Source organism: Astyanax mexicanus, chromosome 14 (assembly GCF_023375975.1).
Source record: "Astyanax mexicanus isolate ESR-SI-001 chromosome 14, AstMex3_surface, whole genome shotgun sequence".
NCBI lineage: Eukaryota > Metazoa > Chordata > Actinopteri > Characiformes > Acestrorhamphidae > Astyanax > Astyanax mexicanus.
This window is the reverse complement of record NC_064421.1, coordinates 17,710,088-17,736,856: the sequence shown is the minus strand read 5'-3', so window position 1 is coordinate 17,736,856 and position 26,769 is coordinate 17,710,088. Positions and strand designations below refer to the sequence as shown.

Here is a 26,769-nt window from a genome sequence, read left to right as displayed (position 1 = left end):
TGCAGGGTAAACACGCCGGTGTTCTGTCGATTTGTACGACCTTGTCAAACCGTGCTACCCAAGTGTACATATAAAAGTAATAATACAAAAGGCACAGTATTATAGCAGTTACCCAATAGAAAATATTGTGTACTATTTTAGATAGCCTAAATCATTGTTTCAGTGTAAATGGTAATGAGGTTATTATAATCTGCTTTTGTATTTAAATTATATGTAATATTATTATTATTAATAACAAGTGTAATGATAGCGAGTCTTTTTTAATGCACAAAACCCCTAGAAAAACAGAATTATTATTAAAACATACGATAAATAAATTTAAAAATGTAGGTCAGCGCATGCGCAGTGCCTTTAGGAACCACGTATCGACGGGTAGCATAACTCGACATAACACCTGGTCTCCAGTCTGAGCTCAGTTCTGCTGCTGTGTGCAGTAAAGCTACGGAAACACAGAGCTGTTCTCTACCATTAATTCAGACTCCTACACATTCCACCACAGCTCTGTTCCGGCAGGATGTAGTACTGTGACTAATATGGCCGTTGTTTATTTAGTAGCGTTAGTGTTTCCTGATTAAATCACATGCCCACGGTCTCTTTATTCTGCCACAATGTGGAGCAGGGACCGGTGTTTTTATACTACGTCGATACGTGTTTCCTAAAGGCACTGCGCATGCGCTGACCTACCCTTTTTTTGATTTGATATATTTTTTTTGTGCATGAAACAGCCTGAACTGTCAATAAATAAAGCGTAAATGGAAATTAAATACAATAAGTATATTTCATATCATATCATATATAATTATATAATAAAAATAATTATAATAATAAAATGAAAGCTCTGCACAGCTAAAATTTAAAATTCCGTAAAGCTAAAATGAAAGCTATGCACAGCTAAAATTAAAAGCTCAGTGAAGCTAACATTAATGCTCCGCACGGGTAAACCTAAAGCTCTGCATGGCTAAAATTTAAAAGCTCTGTTAAGCTAAAATTAAAGCTCTGCATTGTTAAAATTAAAGCTCCGCACAGCATTTTTGGGTTATCATTGGCTGTAAACCATCAACAAATACAATATGATCGTTTTTAAACGTTTATTTTATGTGAAATACAAAGGATAGTTTGAAACTAACTAGTGTTATCTAAGGACATATTAAAGCTTTTAAACACAAACTGAAGAACTAACGTGAGCAAAATTGGTGCAACCCAGCCCTGGATTAGATCATATCATTAACCATGTTTATACTGAAATCTGCCACAGAGCCCACTTTAGTCACCCACAGTTACCCAAAAATTAGGCTGCCTAATCTATTCAGTGGTGAAAAAATATGGCTAAATGTATGGACACTTGCTAAAATCATTTTTGGTATTCGGTATTTAAATGTTTCAGCCAGAAAATACACTGTCATTTGTTTTACAATATATAGATTACTTTGTTTTAAGGAATTGGATAATATATAGACTGTATATATTGCTGTATATTTCTGCAGGGTATAATCATCACAAATATACAAAAGGCATCTGTAAACAGAAATGGAAATTGTTTGGGAACTTTCATTCAGTAACCCTGCTGTTTTAGCAAAAGTTTATTATGAAAGTATAAGGAACCCACATTTCAGATAACTGTGAGAGGTCTAGAGAGCTGTAGAGTGCTGGATCAGTGAAATAGGGCATTAAATGTTTTAGCCAATAAAGACTGGAGAACGAAGTAAGGAACAGACATACAATAGCTTGTTGCTAATTCATATAAATTAAAGTGTAATGAATGTCAAACAATGCTTTTATTTTTATATCGAAAATATTATATCTTTGTTGAAAGTTTCATTTTGTCAAGCTGTAGATAAAAGAAAAGAACAGACAACTAAAATGAGTAAAATATTGAAAATAAATCAATTCCTTAACACAGAGTTCTAAACTGAAAGAGATAACCTTTTAGATTGTAATATTGTCAGTTACATGTAGGAATAACTGACAGCACTGTTTAAAAAAAAAAAGTCAGGTGAGATTCTTCACTCTCTTCTCTAGAATGTGTACATACCTAAATGCTTGAGCCCTTCAGTGAAGTGGGTACAGTGTCTCTTTTGTTCTATGGAGGCCAATTGCTGCCATGCAGGTTATCTTAGAGAGTGTGAAAATCATATGAATTATATGGCATGTTGCTCTAACTTCTTTTTTTCTGTTTATTTCTGTTTTAAACATTTAGGTCACTCATCATCCGGACCAGCATGTCTGAAAAACCTGTAACTCCTCAATCTAATGTCTTGGCTATCAATTCAAAACCCCACAAAGACTGTATCCTTAATAAATTTGACACCTTTAGAAAGAGGGAAATTCTTTGTGACATAACTCTCATTGTGGAGGACGTGCACTTCAAGGCACACAAGGTTCTATTGGCTGCAAGTAGTGAATATTTCTCCTTAATGTTCACTGCAGAAGACCAACTTAGTCAGTCCATCTATAGGTTAGATGGCATGTCTGCAAAGACCTTTGCATCTGTGCTGGAGTTTATTTATAGTGCAACTGTGTTGGTGGAGGAGAACAACACTGAGCAGCTGCTTGATGTAGCCCGTTTACTGGACATCAGTGATTTAGTTAAAGCCCATGCAGAACTTCACTTGAGCAGCTCAGCCACAGTGCTGGATGATTCTTCAGAGAGTGTAGGTGGCGACACAAGCACAGCTGGGATCCAACCGAAGCGGAAAAGAGGACGGCCTAGGAAGAACACTAACACGCCATCATCAGCCATAGAGGTTCTGGACAAAAAGCAGGATGGGTCTCCAGCTGAACCACAGAATAGAAGCAGCAAACAAACAACTGTGGATTCTTCTGTGAAAGCTTCTGTAGAAGCTGAAGAACCCATTCAAAGGGACTCGGATAATGCTGATTATGACCCAAATGAGGACAAAGCACGACACAGCAAACGTAAAATTAGGCAGCCTGCAAAACTTAAAAGCTACAAGGTGGGAAGCGAGATTAGTGAAGGAACATTGCAAGGAAAACGAGGACGAAAACGGAAATATCCAGCCACAGAGCCACGCTGTGATGACTGCAGCAAAGTTTTTAAAAACCATCTGTTTTTAAAAATACATCAACGAACCCACACAGGTAATTCTCCCAATGTGGTGTGTTTAGTTATGTACAATAATATTCATTACATTTCAGCACAGGTTTCACTAAGCATGTTTTTTTGCAGGTGAAAAACCTTTTAAGTGCCATGTTTGTGGGAACTGCTTTACACAGAAACACACACTGTTGGTTCATCAGCGCATGCACACTGGCGAGAAGCCGTTTGTGTGCAGCATTTGCTCCAAAGCTCTTTCCACCAAGCACTCGCTGCAGGAGCATATGAATCTTCATACAGGTAAAAACAATTGTGTATTTTGGCATTGAAATTGAGACTTTAATAATCACAGGTCTGTCTTATGTACAGTTGTTTATTGCATATTTGTGCAATTGTTGTGTATATCGAAATATAACTGTTGGTCTTCTCTTTTTCCAGAACAGAAATCCTTCAGTTGTGACCAATGTGGGAAAACCTACAGTCAAAAGAGGCAATTAAAAAGCCATTACCGTATTCATACAGGCAAAGCACTGCCTGAATGTTCATACTGTCATCACAAATTTCTGGATGCAGCACAACTGAAAAAGCATCTAAGGACACACACAGGTAAGGAATTAATCATCTCCATATGCCTTAGAACACACACAGGTGTATAACATACAACAGTAACAACACAGGTTTTAAGAGGAATGCTTTCACTGTTTACATTACAGTGTGACAAAACTCTTTAAAATGTGTTTAATGTGGTAGGAACATTCTTTGAATAGGGATATTAAAACTTGTCCTGGACTGCACAGCAATTTGAATAGATTTTTCACTGAATGGCAAATATAGTTCTTTAATGCTTTAAGCATGCATCTCATGTCCATTCAGTCAGTAAATGTGTCCAAAAATGTGCCCTAGTCAGTATTCCATACTTGTGAAAAACCAGATCACTATATAGAGCACTATTATAAGAACCAGGTAGTGAATTGCATCATACTTTCTCTCATGTTGAATATTGTATTTTGTTTGTACAAAATTAAGTTTAAGTTTGCACAAAAAAATCTGTCATTATGTTTTTAGGACTCTGCTACGAAATGACAGTGCACTATAAAGTAAATAAAGCACAGTTTTGGACACTGAAAAGTTTCAGCTTGGAATTATATTATCTATTTTAAAATAATGCAAGATATTGTGTTTATTTGCTGCTTGGCTTCCTCTACAGATATAGGGTGTAATTCCTTGTTGTTGGACCGCTGTTGCAAAAACATAACACTTTAAGCCCTGCATAACGGTTATTTAAATATACAGTTGCTTACATAATATTCCTTAAACAGACGGTTTGTTATGGTACAAAATCGTGTATGAACCTGTAACGGGTTAGCTCAGATTTTGTTTTGAATAAGTGCAAGAGAAAGGGAGAAAGAGCGATTGGAAAGGTACATAAGTAAAGCTCATTTAATTATATAGGTGTGTAGCTTTCTTACATGTTGGCGTTATTAGCCTTGTATCTTGTGCAAACATCATCAAACTTTAGATACCATATATCTTTGTTGATTTTTAATATTGTCAGTTACATACAGGAAAAACTGACACCAGTGTAATTGCTGTTGCAGGTGAGAAGCCCTTCACATGTGAGATTTGTGGAAAGTGTTTTACAGTAAAGAGCACACTGCAGACACACATCAGAATCCACAGGTACACTGCACCTACATGACACATCATATATATTATTAACATTGGTGTGTGATGTGCTCTTGACATTTATCTTGTCTTTGATCTTGCTCTGTTTAGGGGAGAAAAGCCATACACATGCAACATCTGCAACAAGTCCTTTTCTGATCCGAGTGCTAGAAGACGTCATGTAGCTTCTCACACAGGGAAAAAGCCCTTCACCTGCTCTGTTTGCAGTCTGCCATTTGCCCGGCTGGACAACCTGAAAGTGCATGTAAAAACTCACAGCAAGGAGCGTCCGGGTACAGAGAATACCGAAACAACCGTGGTGGAGACCCCAGCAGAGACTCAAGAGATGCACAGCATCCTCCAGCTGCAGCAGTACCATCCAGATCAGGAGATCCAGCTTGTGGTCACCAGTGAAGTGGAGGACATTAACCTGGTCCAGGGCCAGAAGCCGGCCATCAGTATCATCACAGCTGAAGGTACCCCTGAGGAGCTGACTGCAACCGGACAAGCCCACTCCAGCCTCACTCTACTCACCCAGCCTTCAGAGCATGTCCAGAACCTGGCACTGGTTACTCAGGACGGACTGGACCCCAACAGCCAGATCCAGACAATCAGCGTGGTAGAAGGCCAGGTGAGTAGCGAGCAGTCGGAGCAAATGCACGTCATCACACTGACCAAAGAGGCTATGGAACATCTACAGGTTCAGCATACAGCTCCACAGCAGCTGCAGGTGATCCAGCAGGGCATACCACAGCTTTCAGTGACACAGGAGCCCACTGCTGCGGAGGGGGATCTCAATAGAGCGCATCATGGCCAAGGCCACACTGGAGCCATCCACATCAGCAGCCAAACCAGCCAGCCAATCTCCATCAGCCAGACCAGTGAGCAGATCCCCAGTGGTCAGATTCAGGGACAGACATTTCAGATTCAGGCAGGAACTGTCTCATACCTCTATACCACTAGCCTGGCTCCACAGAACTGACTGTTTTCTTTCATTAGACATGTAGAAGCTGTAGTGATATTATATAACATATTACATCACAAAAAAAAAGAATAACAAAACAAATGATGAGAAATGATTGATTGTCAAACACAGTACATACATTAGGCAAATGCATTATCTGCATAACATTTAAATTGATAAGTTTTATATTCTGGTGTGGAAATGCAATCAAAATATTTGGTGAAATTTAAACACAGTGACACCGTGCTTATTTGTGACCCAGTCTTAGGTGTTGGTGTGTTCTATAAGGATTAGGTGATGCTGTTCTGTCTGGTAGGCTCGGTAACATTTCTGCAATCTCTGTACGAAGGCGTCGTGGGGCCTGTGAATGAGGGCAAAATAGTTTTAAAATCAGCTAAAGTGAACTAATCTCTAGACTGTTTATGGTTTTACAAATATGTTCATGCAAGTTAAGCTTTGTTTTGTAAACTCAGTAAAATGTGCTTACTGTTTTTGGTCTCTCAAGCAGTGTTCCAGAGTCTCTTGAAGCTGTCTTTGGTCTAAGTGCAGTCTCAGTGTCAGTGTCTTCAGATGTGCTGTCTGTAAAGCCATTAACTTTTAAATGAGGAGAAAGAAAACAAAAAACCGACAATTTTCTGTATTTTATTATAAATGCAATATAAAAATAATTTTACATCACTGTGACTCTTTACATTTAGCTCTGTCTTAGTATCAGTGTCTTTTTATCTGCTGACTGTGAAGCCACTACAAGTTTTGTATTTTCATGTGATAAAATTGCATATAGTCAAATGCAAAATTAATCTCACCAACTGCAGATTTTTTTCTGTCACTGGCTCTGCTCGAGGAGGCAGTCTTACATCCTGTGGGGGGTAAAAAGAGCACTATATTTCAGTGCATAGTCTCGAACACAAGATAAATTACCCTGAATGGTGGTAATAAATGATCATGTGAGCACCTGAGTTAGAAACATGCTTAGACAGTGCTGTCTCCATGCTGTGGATCTGGTGCTGTAGTTTATCCACTCTCTGAAATGCCTCCAGTTTAAGACTGCGCTCATGGTTAAGCTGGTTCTGCACCTACAAAATAAGTACTACAGTAATGTAACATGATACATACATAAAACAATCTGGTTTAAAACTCATTGGGTCAAAAGTGTCTTTACCAGATCAGGCTGGAAATGGGCCAATTCGAATTCCCACATAGACTTCACTAGTCACACACAAAAACATCTCACTAGCAGAAGTCTATATATATATTTATTAGTTTTAAACATAAGGTAATTAAATTTTTTTTTTTTCTCACCTCTCTTAAAGGAGAACTCCGGTATGAAATGGACTCATGTAGTGAAACATGATAAAGATGGTTACCCCCACCATTTCGTAATACAACAATTTTAGCTGATGCTTTCAATAGACTTACAATGCTACCGATAGGGGCATTGTGTCGCCAATGGAACACCATTAACAAGCTCAAAGTAGCTCCAAACTTCATCGGTAGAATTGTATTTCGAAATTCTGGGGGCAAAATGAGAAGCTATTCGACAAATGTTTGTACTTATGTATTATTTCATCACAAGTCCATTTCACACTGGATTTCTTCTTTAACTAGATAGGAAGACTGGGTTAGGGGGAATCACATGTTTTTAACACCGCTAACTGTAATTTTTTCCAATTACAAGCCCTTTAAGCCCTTTTATGACCCTTCATGAAATTCTGAAATTGTAGGCATGCTAAATTACATTTATTTCATGACATTTCATAGACTTTATAGAGAAAACTCTGAATTACCTTTTTAATCTGTTTGTGACTGTGATGTTGCTGGAGCTCACTCTCTCTGCTGGTCTTCTCCAGCTGTGCACTGAGAGCTCTGATCTGAGTGTCTCTCTGCTCCATGTCCTCCTGCAGTTGCTCTACACTCTGCATGCGAAAACTCTCCAGCTCCTGTTGACTCCGCACCTCCTGCACTGAGCGGTGCTTCACGTCCTGTAGTTGCTGGGTCTAAAGTCATAAAACAACTGTGACTGACTTTATCAGTAATGTAGACATACTTGCTTTACAAGAAATAAATAAATATACACACACAGTATCTATTTTTATAAGCTAGTTTGATAAGAGTGGAGCTGTACTACCTGCTTTACAATTTGTTGCTTTGTGTGTTCATACTCAGTTTTGCACTGCATCATAGCTGCCTTTACTGCTTCAAGCTCCTGCTTTATGATCATCTCTCCTTCCTGTGAGGTCATCTTCACTGCCAAAGCTTCCAGTTTACAAGATATCTCACTCTAAAAACACATGAAGATAGCGGGGAAAAAAAGGTACAATGGGTAAAGACCTAGGGGTAAGCATTGTAAAGGTACATTAAGCTCAGTTTTGCATACCTGTTGGCATTGAAGTAGCTCTCTTTGTAGCTTGGCCTGTCCTACCACCTGCCTCCAGCGGTGGAAGACCCTTAATTTATAGAGCAGTCCAGATAGTTGACTATTTTCTAAATAGAGATCCTCTAAAATCTCTTTCTGTTAAAAAGGAAAACAATAAAACATTACCACTTTTACCTGTTGTGTGAACATATTTAACTTATGAGACTGACTTGTGCCTAACCTCAGAAAGTTTGCTATTCACACTGTCGCCGTCTTTAGTGATGGAAAGCTTGTTTCTCAGCTTAATGATCTTGTCCACTCCTTCACGTCTAACTGTGCTGACCAGCTGCTTCACATCATGATCCATTCTGACATGATATTTGTCAAGCCTGGCCTGTATACAAGAGAGACTTGAGAATTGGACAGCTAAGACGCCTGGACGTGAATTATGAATGTGAATTAAAAATTTAAATGGTTTTTTTTTGGTAATTTTACAATGTAAATATTCACACCTTCTGCTGAATGCAGGTTGAGAAGAGCTGATGAAGCAGTGAGTCATATCGCTTCCTGTATTCAAGGTTGATCTGCTGCCGGACACATTTTTGCTCCTCCTCCAGCTGAGTAACACGGGCACGCAGGGTTATGACCTCAGCCATCACGCTACGGCACAGCTCTGCTGCCTGCAATGACAGCTGATCAGTCATCTTTCTGATCTACTCGCTGCTACTGTAGAACACAAAGTTACTCTCAGTAACTTTAAGCAACAAAAAATTATTATTTATTGAAAATGTAATCAATGCTTAATCCTGTCACACTACAGATTCAGCAACATTATGCAAGGTACTGTAACACTATCACAGTTATACTTTCGATATCACAAAGTCGCACAATCTATCTTTCATTAAACACATGTTGCTCTGAAAAGCATACCTTACAGTAGGGATCATTTGCTTGTAGATGTGCAGCTTCAAGATCTTTCACATCCTGGAGGATTACACTATAATTAGTGATAAACGCTTGCTGATGAAACACTGAATGAAAGATGAGGTAAATGGTAAGTTACCTGCTCTCTCTGATAGAGCAGCTGACCCTGCTGTTGAAGGAGCTGCTCATAGAACTGAGAGTAAAGCAGAAAGCTGCTACACTCACGGGACATCACAGCAGAACCTAGCTCAGACACGCACTTCTGCAGATGGGCCATGGAGAACACCACCTGCAACAAACATCATCAGTGCTCAGTGTTTTGTAAAAGAGTGCTGTTGTTTAATTTTAATAAAGGCGTTAGCATTTTGCTATTTCACAGTTTATAGTGTTCTGTCTACAAGTGTAAGATGTGAGAACTATAGGCATATGTTGATATTCGCTATTAAATGAATTTAAGTACCTTATCTGCCCATAAATTAATAACTAATATTACAACAAAATATTAAAATTAAGGTTTAAATGTAATTTAAACAAAAATAATACAATGCAGATATTTTTGCCCAGGTGCCTGTAGTCACTTAAACGTTGCCCGTTTGGAGTTCAATAGGTTCATCATGGAATATTAGTTTGCAGCATTGATTAAATCAAATAATCTGCTGCTACCATTGTTATTATTACTATTATTATTAATATATCACTGGACATCACTAATTAGATAGGCCATATCAGTAAAGATGAAACAGAATGCAGATTTTCCTCTACCTCGCCTTCTCTTTCTTTTCCTCCATCCATCAACTGCTGCACAAAGTTCTCCACTATCTGTGGCCTCTCAAGAGAAAAGCAGTGCTTCATGGAGTCTTTTTTCCACAGCTCTGTAAATAAAATCAAAACTTTTTTGTTCTATCACCATTTAATAAAATGACACTTCACACTGTAGTAAATCTTAAATCAGTGAAACATTTTTACCAATCTGTGAAATACTAAATATACACAAAGTGCACTGTGGCAAATGCACAGACACCACCGCTAATAATTACGCCTTCTATGATGTATTCCCAGTACACGTGACACTGTATCATTATATGTTAAAAATTCACACACAACTTTAGAATGAAACGTCTCCTGCATCTGCCACCCATTATCAGGACTTGCTCAAACTATGGTAATTCACTCTGACCAATGTGGTCATGGCAAGGCAATTTCACTCACAAGCTATCACCTCACAACTTATGCTGGTGTGTTTTCAGGCAACACTTTATGATCAATTTACACAATGCTATCACATGACAGTGTCATGTCAGTGTCAATCACTTTCAAAATAATTTTTTAATGGAAAACTAAAGTTCCCTTACACATTGTGTGATCATTTCAGCATAAGCTAAACCAGTTCATAAAAGTACATTACAAGAGACTTGAGATATTAAGGTATTCTTACATCAGTAATGATACTGATAACGTGTTCCTATTTGTTTACTTTCACTTCAGCATTTAGTCCATTTTGTTTATTTTGTTTTTTTTTGCAATATGCTGTGCCCACAAACCCATGCATGTGCTAGAAACAGCAGCCAGTGTGCCTCATAATGGTGTTGATTAAAGCTAGCAATGTGCAAGCCTCAGCTAAAGATAAACTAACAATATTAGTTAGTTTTGCTTGTTAAAAAAAATAATTCCATATTTCTGACTGTTCCTCAGGATCTAACTGACTATTTGTTATGACATTCAGGTTCATTTTTCCAGCTTCCTGTCGTGGGGGGGGGGGCTGCTCTCTCATAAGAGGGTGCAGTTGAAGAGTGTGTGGCTAACCTGCGGGGAGGGCCGTATCATGCCGAGCTCGCTCTGACATCACCAGAGTCAACTCCTTGTTAATCCTCCTCTGAACCGCTCTGACCATGTCACATTCTGTGCTCTCCAACAGACTGAGCAGCTGCTCCAAACACAGAAACAGGAAAGAAAGAAAAATTTGCCATAATTCATATAACTATAGTTTATAAACAATAATCAAAAACTATAAAACCTTATGAACATGTCTGTCAAAAAAAAAAAAAACTTAAAGATTAAGCAAACTAATAATAATGTTGCAGATATTATACAAATTGTACAAAGACCTGTGTGTACCTGCCATGTCTTGACGTCAACCTCCGTAGCTCCTGGGGGGGCTTGGAAGGACTGGTTGTGCAACAGCAGAGTCTCATATTCCTGCTCCTTCTCCATCTGCTGAGCCAGAGCTTGCATACTGGGATAATAAATCTCAGTTCTGAAAAAAATATACTCATACATTAATATACTTATGCATCATCCAAACAATTAAAACACTAAGTTACAGAAATTATGTAAAAATGACAGCTTTAATTAAGCAAATACAATTTAACACCAGTTTTAACATGATTAATGATCACATATTATTTAAAGAAAAAATCTAATTTCCTTGCTTGTGTATGATAAGAAATAAAGCATACTCTTTCAACGTATTTAATCCCCACAATGCCAAGCTTTATAAAACACTATACAGACAATTATGGGACACCTGTCTTTTGCTATTTTTTTCCAGGGGTGTTTAAAAAAAGGTGTTTGTGCTGCTTTTGTTTGGGTAACTGTCTCTATTATCCAGGCAAAATTCTACTAGATTGTGGAGAACTGCTAATGATCACCACTCCACCTCTTCCCCAACTCATCCCAAAGTATTGGATGGAGCACCATCATATCAGACAATACAGATTTACTGTTCCACAGCTTAAGCTCAGGACTTTATACACCTCTAGTCCACAACTGGCATAAATCATGGGACCAATAGATTCATGATTAATTGTTCCAGACGGTCCTATCCTATTGCCAGTACTTCTCTACAAGACAAGCTCTGTGTGCAAGCATTTGCACATATGTGTCAGCAATTGACATATGGTGTATATGAGGCTTAAAGTACATGCAGAACAGATAGAGAAAAAAAACATATAATAAATATTTTTTTGTTAAAGCAGACTGCCAAACAGCTATGAATACAAAACGTGGAATATGGACCATTAAACATTGGTCAAAATAATATCTGAATGTGAGCCTACACTGACATGCCAAATGTCATGGGACAGGCACACAGAAGGCCCGAAATGTAAGTCAGTGCAGCATTCTTTAGATTCTAGTCATGCTAGTAGTTGTAACTGGCCTTGCTCTTTCTGGAGTAAGCTTGTGTGTCTGTGACTCAAGAGTAAAGCACATCAATACAAGTGGGAAATTCTCCCCCACAAAACAATTGATTCATAGTTTTCTGTGTAACAGTGAAAGGATAAGGAGGTTAATATTTCCAAACACCTGTAAATAAGGGAAAACTGGTTGAAGAGTGCTACAGAAGTTATTTGCTCTACTCCTAGCTGCTGTCGTGCCCAGCTGTCTTTGAAGACTTCCAGTTGTTTCCAGAGCAATAAGAAGCCTTTCTGCTGGGTGAGGGCCTGAATGGGATTGTGGGCTTTAGGCATAATCTCCTTTGGCTTTCTGCTCACACTTTCCACATCCTCTGTAGAGTGCAAGAGCTGGCAAAGAATGTAAAATGTCAATTAGTTTTTCAGCTTTGGAAAATGTAGACCTTCATCCTTTTCACTCAAATTCAAACTTAAAATATAAAACAAAAGTTAAGGTTCACATTAAACAAGCAATAAATTGTCAATCAATTAATTGCAGTAATAAAACTACTTTACAATACTTCATTATCATTCTCCACAGTGATGTCAGAGTCTGCTTGACCCTGAAGCTGCAGAGGAGCTGCATCTCTGTCACTTCTCAGCATATCATCAAGACACAGAGAAACGCCCAGCATTGCTCCATTAGCCTCCATCCTGCTGCGGTCATTCAGGCCAGACAGGCAGAGCTGTGGAGGAACACTGTAATATCAGGTTTCGTTCTATATGCACAGACAGTAAAAGGTTGAAGATTTTTTAATTAATGTTTTGACTAAAATTAAATGAACATAATAGCTCACATTGTGGACAATAAGTCATGATTAGCTATATGGTAACTGGTGTTCTAAAGCTTGCTCCTCAAGTTATAATGGTGGAAAACTCTAAAATTTGGTAACTTGTTTTATAACTTAAGAAAACAAGCATACCATACACACACATTCATAATTGTGTTTTTGTTTAAGTTCTAATAGAAAGTAATTTAGAGGTCACCAAGGCTGCTTTGTTTTGGAATAATCCTACTAAACCTATATTTTTCATTTCAGAGTGGTTCAGTAGATTAAGGCACGTTCACTATGATCTGAGAATTGGCAGTTCAAATCCTGGATCATGCTGCTTGCCATCAGCAGCCAAGAGAGTCTGAAAGAGCAACAATTGGTCTTTGAATAGGTAGATGGTAGAATTAGAAATAAATTCTTAAATGTATATATATATATATTTTCAAGCCTAGTGATATTTATATTTCACTGTTTTTATGAGTCAAAAGTAACCTGCTCTATACTTATAATTAACAGTTTGGACTTTACAACTTTAAACTGTCTCCCCATTTAGCCTAGTTTGTGCATTGCATGACTTGGTGACATTGACACTAATCTCTTTGCTGGTTTGATCAATCTCGCATCATACTGACATTGATCTTCTGATCACTTGTCTTGACAGATCAAGTTTAAGTAATTAGATTAAGCAAATCAGTTTTTTTTAAGATAAACTTGATTTACTACTGTGTAGCTATGTGACTATAACATACGTCACCTCACTCTTACAGTGGCTTTGACCAAAATTAATTTCTAAGCCCACTTTTAGTACTATTTAGTCCACAAAAGTTACAGCCTGTTAGTGATGTCTTTTAGACATTTTGCAAGCATTGTTGAACATTAGACAACTTAAAAAAAAAAAAAAAAACACCTTGATTAAATGACTAGATTTTGTATAATAAAAAGAAAAATGCCCAGGGGAAGTACACAATGTATTACACATGTAACCTATGAAACACTACCTGCATAGTGAATTCAATAGGTAGAATATCCAATATGGGTTCCAAAGGGTGCAACCCATGGCAAGCAAGAAATGATCTCCATGGAAAGATTCTTTGACTCTGAAAAAATACACAGTCTGTTAAATGTGGCACAATCACTATGCACTATATTCCCCATGAGGGTGACCCTAATTTAGGCATATTTAGATGGTGTAACTAACACATACAGTAGGTGCAGTACTTTCATAACTGAAAATAAAGTAAATATGCAGCTCACCTCTGGGCTACAGGAATCCAGGGGTTGAGGCAGAGGAAGCTGAGAGTCACTTGGTTTCAGGCTGTCACTCAGGACAGAAAGGGCATGGCTCATGTTGTCACTCACACTCTGATAAGCACTTATGACTCCAGAGGAAAGAAAAGCCTCTCTGAAGAGATAGAGATAGATGCAGTTAGAAAACAAAAAAGAGGTAATGGTGTAATTTTCTGACTGAGTTAGGGTTTTGTAAGTGTGATGGTTAGGGTAAGGGTCAGTGTTGATCATCCAAGTCATATTTTTGCTGCTGCATGATGCCCCCATGTGGAAACTTTACATTAAAGTGTTAACATATATTCACAATCTCAATATTGTTTTTGAATGTTGCTTAGTGTGTTAAATGTTACTTATGTCTATGATTGTTTAATGGTTTACAATAAATAAATATGTTTGGGAGTAGCAATAGCTTTGGGCTGGAGATAGAGGGGTGGGAAAGAGTCCTGTTAAAAACAGCCTACTTATTGAGGAAAAAAAGAAACAAATTAATGTAAACAAGTTTCATTTTAATAGTATGAAGTGAACTGGTTACACCAATCAAGGTTATGTATGGTTATTCATACAATTTACAACATAATTACATTCTCCATTATGGGAGTTTAGGGATCTGTGAGAAGCTTCATGCTACAAACACAAACTCACCGAATCGTGCAGCGTACTGCCACATCAAAGCGCAGAAACAGCACCTCCCTGCGCAGCTGAAGATATCGTCCCACAACCTCTGGACTGTTCGGCTCAGACAGAGAGTCCACCTGCTGCTGAATGTCCCACAGCTCAGCCCCTGTGTAACAGAAAAGGATTAACAGCAGGTAAAACCTGTACTATCTGTACTCTGTATCTCAGTCAGTGAATCTCTTACTGATGCTCTCTGATCCTCCCCAATCTGCAGTGAGCTTAAGTTCATCACTGGAGTCGAGAGATCTTTTTGGATTCCCCAGGGAAGCAAGGCTCACCAGGTAAAATACTATGTCATGAAGAGCTGACACAATCATCAGGGTGTGCTGAAGAGCTTGACAACATGCCTACACAAGCACACGCACGCACACACACACACACACAAACACACACACAAACACACACACACACACACACACACAGGTTATATCGTGACTATATTCTTTAACATCTATTAAATATACAGTCTTATTCAAAAGTTTGGACACTCCTGGTTGAATGATTCATTTTGTTGATGTGAGAATAAGTACATATGCGACCAAATGCCTCTGCACATTTCAAACACAAATAAATACATTTCTAAATGTAACATACTGGAAAAAAAAACACTGAGTATTTAAGTCATCTTCAGAGCAATGACACAGTAACAACCGTTTTACATCTTAGGTTTGTCCACTTGCATTGCATAGAGTAACAATTTTCTGGCGCTTACCATGTGGAACCACGAGCAAGCAGGTTCTATTTAAAAGGTACCTAGTACCAGATAATCGCCTAATGGGAAAGCACCTATATACTAGTGCATCAAATTAGAATATTGTTGAAAAGTTACTTTATTTCAGTAATTCAGTTCAATATGTCAAACTCATTATATAGATGTGTTACACAGAGTTACCTATTTTAAGCATTTATAAAGTTGGCTTGGAAAAGCTGTTACTGGTATTCGTAATTTCTTTAATTGTTGAGTATGGCTTACAGTCATAAAAAAACAAAAATCAGTGTCTCAGAATTAGATGTAAGGAAACAATAGCTTGCGCATCACTTTAAGTGGAATTCTATGTTTACAAATACACTTAAGTTATGTAAGAATAAAAATAAAATTAAGGATCATCGAGAATCGCTCACATATTTTAAAAAAATATTACTTCATTTATTTTTATTTAATTTAATTTTTTACACACAATATTACGGAGCCCGGGAGGGGCCGTGGATAAAAAAAAAAAAAAATTAAATCGAGTGAACGTTATAGCAGTTCATGCTCACGTTTTCTTTAATTCGAGGAAACGATTTGCAATTCGTGCTCACAAGTTCTGTAATTTGAGTGAACGGCTTCGGCTATTCATGCTCACAATTTCGGAGGGAAAGGAGCATTTTTCTTTCTTGATCTGTTTCAGGGGTGCGGTGAAGATAATCAGTTATCTACATTTATAACCTGCTGATATTAATGCACTAGTGTTACAGTTAGATTTACAGTGTGCAGATTTTGCCGTGGTGGTGGAATCTCTACAGCGCGCTGGGTAGAGACGACCGTACATCGGTTCCCCCGCCGTGAGATGCCTGCTGTGTGGGTAGAGCGTGCGCAGGTTTTCCCGGAGCTTATTTACCAACAATATAGACAAAGACACTCAATTCCAGTCATGAATAAAGGAAACAAACATTTTACTGATGCAGGATGACTGTGTGTGTTATTAACACAACAGAATTATGATGCAATGTGGAACTGTTTATAATTATTATTTCCAACACTTATATAACGTACAGAAGTATAATTTTATAAATATACAGCTATAAGACTTAGGTCCAAATGTACACTGTAAAAAGAAATAAAGATAATACAAAATTAATGCAATGTGTGAAAGTTGGCTATAGGGCTCATATAAGAGCTGCTTTAAATATGTAACACTATAAAATTAAAATAGCTGGTCTAAAATACTATTGATACAATGTTTTAAGATATTTAGTTAATGGGCATTTCATATAATAATTTGGATCAATTTGATAATTTATTCCAATATGTTTCCTAAAATTATTTTAGGAATCTATATCTGATAAAATGGCCTGAATATCTGCTTATTGTCAAATCACAGTGTCCTGCCCAGAAACATGCCACAAGCATCAAATAAAAAATATAATAAATTTAAACTTGTTAAAGCTATATTTTCTGAATTATGTGTTTATTTTTTTGCTACAAATGACTAAAATATAGATTAAACCTATCATAAAAGTAGTAATGATGTAACCAGGTTTAAGAAGGAGTGCATTTTCTTGGAGGCTGGCTGAACGTTATTGAGAAATTAATAAACACAGTTACACATTGCATCATGTTTTGATTTGGTGTTAATAACACACACACGTCATCACGCATCAGTAAAATGTTTGTTTCCTTTATTCATGAATGGAATGGAGTGTATTTGTCTATATTGTTGGTAAATAAGCTCCGCGAAGAACTGTGTGCGCTCTACCCACATGGCAGGCGTCTCGCGGCGGGGGAACCGACGCACGGTCGTCTCTACCCCAGGCGCTGTGGAGATTCCACCACGGCAAAATCTGCACACTGTACATCTAACTGTAACACTAGTGCATTATTATCAGCAGGTTATAAATGTAGATAACTGATTATCTTCACCGCACCCCTGAAACACATCCAGAAAGAAAAATGCTCCTTTCCCTCCGAGCTTCTTGTCTTATTGCGCATAGAAAAACGTTCGCACGAATTACAGAAATCGTGAGCACGAATTAAAAAAAATCGTGAGCACGGATTGCAAATCGTTCACTCGAATTAAAGAAAACGTGAGCACGGACTGCTATATCATTCACTCGATTTAATAATTTATTTATCCACGGCCCCTCCCGGGCTCTGTACAATATGGACAAATCCTACTACAAATATATGCAAAACTCACACAACAAACATAAATATTCATTCTTTCACAAGAATAATTCAATATTTGTGTTTCTAAATTACTAATCTATATTAGCAAAAATGTGAAAAACATGCAAGTTAAACAGTGTCCTATACCCTACATTGAGGTATTTACACAATACCTACACAAATAAGTACTGAAACTGCTTATGCATCTCATACCTTCTCCTCCAGTGTTTTGAACATAAAGAGCACCTCAGTGTAATGGGGAATAAACCACAGGTTTAGGAGAGTCTTTCCATCTGCTGACAAAAGCTGCCTGGGACGAACCTGAAATGTCCTGTGACAAAATCAAATCTAGATTATTCACACATTGCTGATCCACCAGTGTTTTAAATCTGACTCATTATTAAAAAAAATTCAGTAGCTATTACTAAACTATAACATAAGTTTTAAACATATATTCCAGGAATGTCCTGATCTTATCCAGTTGGGGTCGGGGCTGATACTGACATATTTTAATTGATTGGCTATCGGCTATTTTAATCCCATTCAGGTTCTGAGTCTACTGTGTTTCAGCCACTGTGTTCTGTGAGTGAGATCTATTGGCCTCAAAGTGCATTAATGGATATTATTTTCTAAACTGACAGCATGAAGGAGAGTTCTGAGAAGGTAAAAATAAATACAAAAGTTCAGTTAGAGTCTGCAGAGTGGAACTATTTTGAATTGGAACATAATATCTGATATAAAAAAAATATGATATAAAATATAACTATTACATTTTTATATTTACAAATATAACTATAACTATAACAAAAATGTTCTGTTTTACAGACTGTGAAACCTACTGAGTGGAGGCTATTGCGACTGTTAATGCACATGCTACAGAACCCCAAATCATAGCACTAATACCTATACAACCATTATTTCACTTCAGTAGTCAGTAAACAACATACACACACACAAAGTGGCTGTATAATTTATACAAATACAAAACCAGTATTGGCGAACACTCAAATTTGATTCAGATTTAAAAGGCAAAATAACTTACTGGGACATCCCTAATATATCCTATTCAATTTTACAATTACGCTAAAGTTCTAGTACTTAACAGCAGCTCTACTGGCTCTTATTACCTGGGATCATGCTGAAAACCCTTCTCCTCGTCTGCACCTTTCTGGATCTCACCGGCTTCTCCAATGACAAAGTGTGTCTGGCTAATATCAGGAAGCTGATCCAGCAGTGAAGTCAGACTGTAGCAAAGGGCAATAATCTGGCTCCTCACACAACACTGAGACATCACCAGACTGAATCTATAAAAAAAAAAAAAAAAAAATGTATAGTCCTGATATGGTCTGGTAGCTGCTGTAGACCTAACAACATATAGACTCATAAACTAAAAAGGCTAAATTAGTGTAAATTATAACAAAGAACGTGCACATACTTCTGACAGAATTCAGTAATCATTTTCCTCTTGATTTTGAATACTTCTTCCTGTACAGAAATAAAAGATGACAAGTAAGCTACTACAAATGCTCATCTGAAAATAAAAAAATATTATAAAACCTAGCCTTACATACTGGATTTGACATCAGAGTACTCATTAGCTCTTTCTTCTTTACAAACGAGTTCAGCATTTCATCCCGAAGATGGGTCTTCTCTAGCTGGATGGACACAAAGGCACCTGCAAGCCTGAATCAACAATTCATGTTCAGATATTCAGCAGAAACCATTACTATTTTAAAAATAAAAAGTTTATGACTAACAAGGGTTATCAATATATAGAGAACATATTTAATTTAAATATAAAATGTGGTGAAATTTTACACTGACCTGTCTCGAGCACACGAGTCGCCTCTTGATGCCCTCAGAGTCAAACACTCCGCAGCTTTTGGAGATTTGTTTGAATACTCTGCCCAAAAGCTCACGGAGGTCTGCTTCAGTGCTCCAAGCACAGCATTCTTCTGAGTGATCTGGCAGGCCAACACTACTTGCAGACTCTCTAAATTAGACTGGTTCATGAGCTAAAGATAACCCCACACATAATTCATAAGCACTAATAATACTTAATTACTCAGAATGCACAATATATACAGAATGTAAAAAGATTGGTCATACAAATACACTGACATGCCAACTGGAACCAATATTGTATCTCAATCTGCGATGCAGATATTATGATCATGATATTAGAGAATAATTCACGAAAACACAGAAAACGCACTAAAACACACAAAACTAGAAAAGCTAAAAATCTGAATAACTGAAGAGCAGAGTGATGTACATACATCATACACATATTATATTATACAGCCGAACTTACAGTAACTAATCAGCACAGAAACATTATTCTGATATCAAACATCGGACTTAAATGAATGTAATTAATCCTTCTTAACATTCTCCAATCTCCACTGGTGTTCGCTAGTATTTAGGTCACTAGCTGCATTCTGATGCTTTATGTTCTGAGCTCAATAACTAAAGACTGGGGTGAACTAAAGCAATAATCCACTTATCATATCAAACCCCAGAAAATGCAAATCTTACCAGCACAGCACCACCTGTCTTATCAAACACCAACCATTAATTAAGCATGGAAAACAGTTAGCATCACCCATTAAAACCCCGTAGCACAAATATAAAAGAAAAAAGAATATTCTAACAATTTTCATTTGGAATTCACTAAATAAAAATTTGATCAAAATGTTGTCAAATATCTAAATTGTTAATATTGGCATCTTATTTTCAAGTATTTTAAAGAGGGCTAGTACACAACTTCTGAAATAGAATGCCCCATCCATCTGCACCCACTATTAGGCCATGCTCTAACTGATAATTCATGTTACCTTGCAATGAGCATGATGGCCAGTGTTTTACCTTACTCACAAGATAAGCTATAATACCACATATGATAAATTTACATATTGCTATCACAGGACTTTTGGCATGTTAGTGTATAGCTGCATTTTATTACATTTATCACAGCATCTTCAGTCCGGAAACTGAACTTTCCTATGTGGTTTTCATCAAGCTCCTGAATGCCGAGAGGAAGGCCAGGTGGGCAGTACCTATAAAGGAATACACCATGTGTCAACAATGCAAAAGTTATAAGTATGATGATACACAAGAAACATATACATTTTGTGTTTGTAGAAGTCTTTGAGGTGTATGAAGTACTTACAGCAGTTACAAGCTGGTTTACTTACCTATCAACACAACTGCTGTCCTGAAGTAGAGCTGTGATAAACAGAGGGAGCTGTTTGGGGATCTCTTTTTTCCCTGCAAATTCAAACTGCACTGGCCGCATATAAAGATGGAATTCATCAAAACCCATCTTCTCAGTAAGTGATTTGTATAATCTGGAATACACAAAAATGTGTTAACATGTATTTTACAGAAAATACTGCTTAAGACAAAAAGCCTTTTTAAAACAATAAACCCGTTTTAAATCTGATCCTTTGGTAAAAGAAAATGCAACTGCAAAATATTCAATAAAACATTGTCAGTTAATCTATCAGTAAATCTCTCAACTGTGACAGGTGCGCCGTCTCTGAAGCTGATTCAATAATGCGGTGGCGAAGAGTGACAAGCTCTAGAAGTTTGGAAAATGTTTCAACTGCCAGAATCTGTTTCTCTCTTCCCTGTTTCCGCTCCTGCTCCTCTGCTGACTTCAAAACAGAGAGGCCGATTTCTCGGACCAGGGTTGGGTCCTCAATTAACACATCTGAAAACAACTATAGAGACAATACAGTACAATATACATTATCAAACAATATAACATGCATGCAACCATTACACAATAAATAGACTAATAAATATGATCCGAAAGTTATCTACACTGATGATACAAGGCATTGTTTAGACAGCGATGACATGCTGATGACTAATATCTTGTAACAGCAGCAAATTAAGGTCTGGACTATGTTACTTGGGATGCTCATTCCTGCTCCTGGAGATATACCAAGATGGAGCAGTGTTTACTTACAGAATGTGCTAGAACAACAAGTCAATAGCAGCTCAACTTCACTACTAAACGGACTTTAAACGCCTGCTGCAAACAAGCTTGTGCCAAACACTACATACAACTTTTAGGAGAATAATCTGTCTAGTAAAATGACCTTTTTTGGTAAAGAGCATACTTTTTGGCTTATCTGTGTAACCTATGCACACAATACTAATAAAACAAATTAGCACACTTCAGTGAATAAAGATATTTGAAGGCTTAAAACAATTTTATATGTATCATATAATATTTTGAACTCTGTGAACGTAAAATGTTGAAAATAGTAAATATTTGAAACTATTCAACAATTATGTGGGGCAAAAGATGCGACTAGCACAAGTGCTGAGAAAAATGACATACATCTCTCTGGATCTGTGGGCTGTACGAGGCACCAGGAGTGGCCATGGTGGGCCAGTGGATCAGAGCTTGCTTCAGGATCCTGTGCTCCAGCCCAGTTCTCTGTGAGACATTCCTGACCCCATACAGATGACACAGGTCAGCATGGGCCTGCTCCAGAGCAGAGTACACTGCAGATGCCAGGCACAGGGATGGGTGTAGCTCTAGCAGATACACATTCTTCAGGGCTGGGCTGCAAAAATAAACACAGATAGAAGCTATAAAACAAATCACAAAACTTTGTCATCTGTCTTTCAGGCTTAGCAGTTCTTTAAATATCCTCTTTCGAATAAAGGTAAGAGAAGGTGCTTTAGAGTGAGAATACATGTGCCACCTACACAAAATACTTTGTTTAAAAAGGTCATTAATATATGTACTATTTCCAATCTGCGTTTTCTTTGAATTACACCTAACATAGGATGCTGTGCAAGGATGACAACAAGGGAATCTTTCATGTTAGGCATGCGCGTGCACGGTGCAGCTGAGGGAGCAGCAGCTCGCGCTTCTCGTGCACAGAGACTGAAAACGCAACAAAAACGAGTTTTACAGCTAAATAAACAGAATTTAACCAGCTCCAATCAACTAATATACACCAGAAACACAACTACCTATCTGTAGAACAATGTAACATTTTGGAAATATTACAAAGTCTATGAATGTTTCCAGTAAAAATACTAGACCAAAGTGCAGTCCTGTAAAACATAAAAATTAAAGGGTTACCGTATCACAGCATAAATTCTTAAATATCTAATTTTCATGTATAGAAGATATGTTTCAAGAGTTATTACAGTATAATTTTGGAGTAGTGAAATACCAAACCTAGAAAAAACATTTGCTTGTGCATAAACCATGTTTTGGAGTCCTTTAAAACAAATAATTCAAATAGTTATCAAATAAGGGCACTTTAAATAGATATAGTCATATAAGTATCAAGTGATATTAGTGTAGCATTTTGAAGTAACAGGATGGCAAACTTAGAAAATAAGGCCCATTTTGTTTTGCATAAACCACATTCTGGGTCCTATAAAACCTACAAATCAAAGAGTTATTAAATGACATCATTAAAGAGCACATTCTATAGAACTAGTTATATACGTATCATGTGATATCATTTTGCCGTAATCAGATACCAACCTTAGGAAACAGGCTCATTTGGTTTTAGTATAAACCAGATTTGGAGTCCTATTAAACTAGAAAATAAACCTGTTATTCATTGACACCATAAAAACCTTGATAAACACATTCCATATTATTAGGGGTGTACATATAAAGTGATATTACTGTGTAATTTTGGATTAATGGGATGCCAAACCTAGTAAAAGTGTCCATTTGGTTTAGTATAAACTAGATTTTGTCCTTAAAAAATCAAACTGTTTTCAAATCACAGTTTTGAAAATCCTTTTAGAACCATTTCCATCCTATTAATGGCATATGTATCATAAGTTATTCTGGAATAATAGGAAGTCAAAATCATAAAAAGAGTCAATTTGGGTTTGCATAAAGAGTCCTAAAAAACAAGTTTATTAATGGGTTATCAAATGACACCACAAAAGTCTCTTAAGAAATCTATATTTATACTATCAAATACTTTCAAAATGTTACTCCGTTCTACAGACAGGAAGTTGTGTTTCTGGTGTATTTTAGTTGATTTGAGCTAGTTAAATTTTGTTTATTTAGCTTAAAACTCGATTCTATTTCTTTTTTAGTCTGCACACAAGAAGTAAGTATTTACACAGTAGTCAAATACTGCAAGTACACTTTCTCAAACATTATTAAAGTAATTCCAATCCAATACTTAAAAAGTGGTGCAGTTGAACCAATACTTCAATGGTTTACAGTGGACTCATGCATGTTTGCAGGACTACATGGCGTTCAGAGTGTTCTCCATATATTATCCTAATGCTTACCTACTTCCACCTACTGACACCAGTTGTTTCGGGACAAAACTTAAAGGAAAGCCATATTCATTTGGACAGCTCCTCCTCTCCCCTCTCCATATCCGGTCAAGGTACTCACGCTGCTTATCAATCTAACAAAAGGAAACATGGTTACAGATTTACACAACTGCCACAGCTATTATGGCTACTATCAGCAAAAAATAAAATAAACAATTACCTGAGAATTTAGAACTAGTTTGATAAGTTGCTGGTGGCTCTGCAGACAGGCCACCTCCTGCCTGTAGGCTTGAACAAAATACTCTGTTTCCAAATTCAGACGAGGTCTTCTGTGCATTATATCTGTAATTACTTGAGCCAAACTAAATCGCTCTTCTGGGTCTATGATGTGGTGGTAAGCTTCAAAGTAGCAATTCAAGAGCTGTAAAAAGAATATCAACAAGGGCAAGGTAAACATTTTGATTATCCTGTATATGCAACCTTTTTTGAAATACTTTCTTTAACAGTACCTCTATTTTATGCTCCAGGAATGCAGTCTCACATGTCCAGATGTCCAGCAGAACAGCCACTCGATCCACGTCCTGTTCAGATTTTAGTTCTCTACTGGAATTCTCTGTCAGTATTGCACAAATTCATGGCAGTGTAAGTATGGACAATATTAGACAGCACACGTTCATTTAACTTAAGTTAACCTAAGAAATCCTTTCTCTGCCTGCAAGTGAGAGTATCACTGATCATAAGTGTTCTAGATATATTTTGTTTCTGTATTTTGGTGACAGAAATATGATTTCTATTGAAACATTTATTCAATAAACACAGACAGAACCGCCTTGTCTGACCTCTGCATCTGCTGATGTAATGTGATGCTATAAGCAGCATTGTGTTTTCAAGCTCCTTTAGGTCCATTAGAGCAGTGTCATACACAATGTAAAGGCCCCTTTGATCCTGGACGTGGATATATTGACCCTCAGTGCTGTAGTAATCACTGAGATTCTCCACCTCAGGGAACTCCATGAACTCTGTGCAATGTACCTGAAAAAGTAAATCAGTAAACCAAAATATATAACATCCCAAATTTAACATCCAAAACTTACTTGTTGATTACTGGATAAAATGTGAATAAATATGAACTCTAAATACTGATATAAATGTAGTGTTCATAATTCTGAGCTCAATTTAAAGGGGATACCAGCTTCTCTATTGAAATATAAACAGTTTGATAACTATTATAAAATATCTGACATTAGAAATCTATACAACTATTAAAGTTTCACAGATTAAGTATGCAGCTGCAGTTTAAACTGTCCCTTTAACACCTTTGATATACTCTATATGTACAAAATGCTTGTAGACACCCCTTCTAATGAATGCATTCAGCTACTTTTAGTTGCACCGCTTTGCTGACACAGAAGCACACACATAGCTTGTCTAGTATTCTATTGTCAATACAAAATGACTCTTTGAAGCCAATAAATATGAACCTACTGGCACCATGCCTTATGCCAGACATATCAAATTAGGGGTATAAAGCCCCCAGCATTGAGCTTTAGAACAGTGGAACTTTTGGGATGGGATGGGAAATTGGGGATGAGGTTAGATGGTGCTTATGTAATCTCCTGACCTCACTAACACTCTTATCTCTGAATGCCATCAAACCTCAAAACAATGCTTTAAAATCTAGTAGACTTCCTTCCCTGGACAGAAGAAACAGTTATCACAACAATAGAATGATACGCTTGTTTTTAATAACTATTATTTCTGAAGAAACAGGTATTTTCTTAAAGTGTCTTAGCATAATGGAGTTTTAGACTCAATATTACATAAATACTCTGGAGTTTATCATAAAGTTTTTAGTAGTACAAAGATATTCGTCACATTTATCACCATGTGAAGTTGAAAAACACTGGAGTATTCCTTTTAGATTTTTTTGCAACTCTGGTGAATTAATTATTCATTTCCACATCAGTGCCCTGAACCACCTGTTTTGAAGCAACCAGTGTCTGCTTGTTCTGCCCCCAGCGAATCGTGCTGGTCTGCTACCTTGTAGTCAGCAGGGGTGTCATAGATGTAGTGATGTGAACCAAGGCCTCCTGCAGACCCACGGCCTCCTCGAGCTGCACTCATCCAGGTGCTTTCCTCCACACTACTCTCCTGTACACCCCCCAACACCTGAAGTCCTGCAGTATCCACAGCCAGCCTTTTCTCCACAGAGCGCAGATAGTTCAGCATGCTCAAACAGGTACGCTACAGCAACAGGAGGACAACACTGCTTCAGTTATAAAGTCACAGACCAGAACTATACTGTGTTGATCAAGGCCAAAAATGTATTAATAATAAAAAGTGTAGCGATCCATACTTAACCTTTAGCTCTCTGATCCGGAGATGGCGCAAATAAAGGAGAGACACATACGCTCCTCTGGATGCGGCAGGGTCTTTAGAACCATCCTCAATATCTTCATTCAAACCAAGGAGCCGAGCACAACTACTGTAGCTGTAGGGGAACATTTAGGATAATCGAAAGTAGCATATTGAAAATCACGTAATTCAAGTAAATTAAGTAATTTTCTACACTAACCTAATACACAGGCATTAACTTAAAATAAAAATATATATATATTTTAAAATCAAATGTAAATTATTATAAATGTTACCAGATGTTTTTCTTTTTAGTATGTTTCTGTTTTTCTTTTTCAGGTAAGTTGGCAACTTTGGCACTGGATTCCTGAAATGTTCAATCATTAATCAT

At 37.2% G+C, this 26,769-nt stretch overlaps 2 protein-coding genes across 5 annotated transcripts in view; one reads left to right on the top strand and one right to left on the bottom strand.

The window, feature by feature from the left end:
* The window catches only part of zbtb24 (zinc finger and BTB domain containing 24), an 11,529-nt gene extending 5,167 nt beyond the window's left edge, over positions 1–6,362 (top strand). For 2 of the 3 annotated variants that reach the window (XM_049464075.1, XM_049464074.1), the window contains exons 2-6: positions 2,198–3,099; positions 3,188–3,355; positions 3,494–3,661; positions 4,654–4,735; positions 4,832–6,362. In XM_049464075.1, the coding sequence (XP_049320032.1) occupies positions 2,220–3,099; positions 3,188–3,355; positions 3,494–3,661; positions 4,654–4,735; positions 4,832–5,702 (2,169 nt within the window). In that variant the 5' untranslated portion in view covers positions 2,198–2,219 and the 3' untranslated portion in view covers positions 5,703–6,362. Of the gene's footprint in view, positions 1–2,197; positions 3,100–3,187; positions 3,356–3,493; positions 3,662–4,653; positions 4,736–4,831 lie in introns of those variants that run through there. The other variant, XM_049464076.1, reaches the window with a different exon arrangement.
* On the bottom strand, positions 5,932–26,769 carry si:ch73-242m19.1 (chromosome unknown C6orf183 homolog). Of its 2 annotated transcripts, none has more exons than XM_022672997.2 (36): positions 26,675–26,769; positions 26,385–26,514; positions 26,064–26,267; positions 24,863–25,055; positions 24,533–24,636; positions 24,244–24,444; positions 24,036–24,157; positions 22,093–22,321; positions 21,261–21,463; positions 20,936–21,088; positions 20,704–20,797; positions 19,563–19,753; positions 19,310–19,421; positions 19,174–19,223; positions 18,866–19,042; positions 17,952–18,069; positions 15,054–15,216; positions 14,837–14,975; positions 14,162–14,309; positions 13,906–14,004; positions 12,656–12,820; positions 12,268–12,485; positions 11,080–11,218; positions 10,768–10,888; positions 9,727–9,836; positions 9,104–9,253; positions 8,971–9,024; positions 8,553–8,720; positions 8,282–8,434; positions 8,062–8,196; positions 7,813–7,965; positions 7,472–7,681; positions 6,640–6,760; positions 6,491–6,544; positions 6,172–6,278; positions 5,932–6,045 (listed from the first exon to the last, which is right to left on the bottom strand). In XM_022672997.2, exons 3-36 carry the CDS (start codon positions 26,250–26,252, stop codon positions 5,932–5,934), a joined length of 4,857 nt encoding a protein of 1,618 aa, XP_022528718.2. In that variant the 5' UTR covers positions 26,253–26,267; positions 26,385–26,514; positions 26,675–26,769. The 2 variants fall into 2 exon arrangements, with proteins under 2 accessions (XP_022528718.2, XP_007252044.3); XM_007251982.3 differs by having other exon boundaries at positions 6,172–6,263.

Coding starts and splice junctions, on each gene's coding strand:
- si:ch73-242m19.1 (XM_022672997.2), bottom strand. CDS start 26,252: ATGCTGAACTATCTGCGCTCTGTGGAGAAAAGGCTGGCTGTGGATACT. Junction 24,637..24,862: donor TTACATCAGCAGATGCAGAG/GTCAGACAAGGC, acceptor CAATACTGACAG/AGAATTCCAGTAGAGAACTA. Junction 22,322..24,035: donor GTGTCAGTAGGTGGAAGTAG/GTAAGCATTAGG, acceptor TTATTTTTGCAG/CCCAGCCCTGAAGAATGTGT.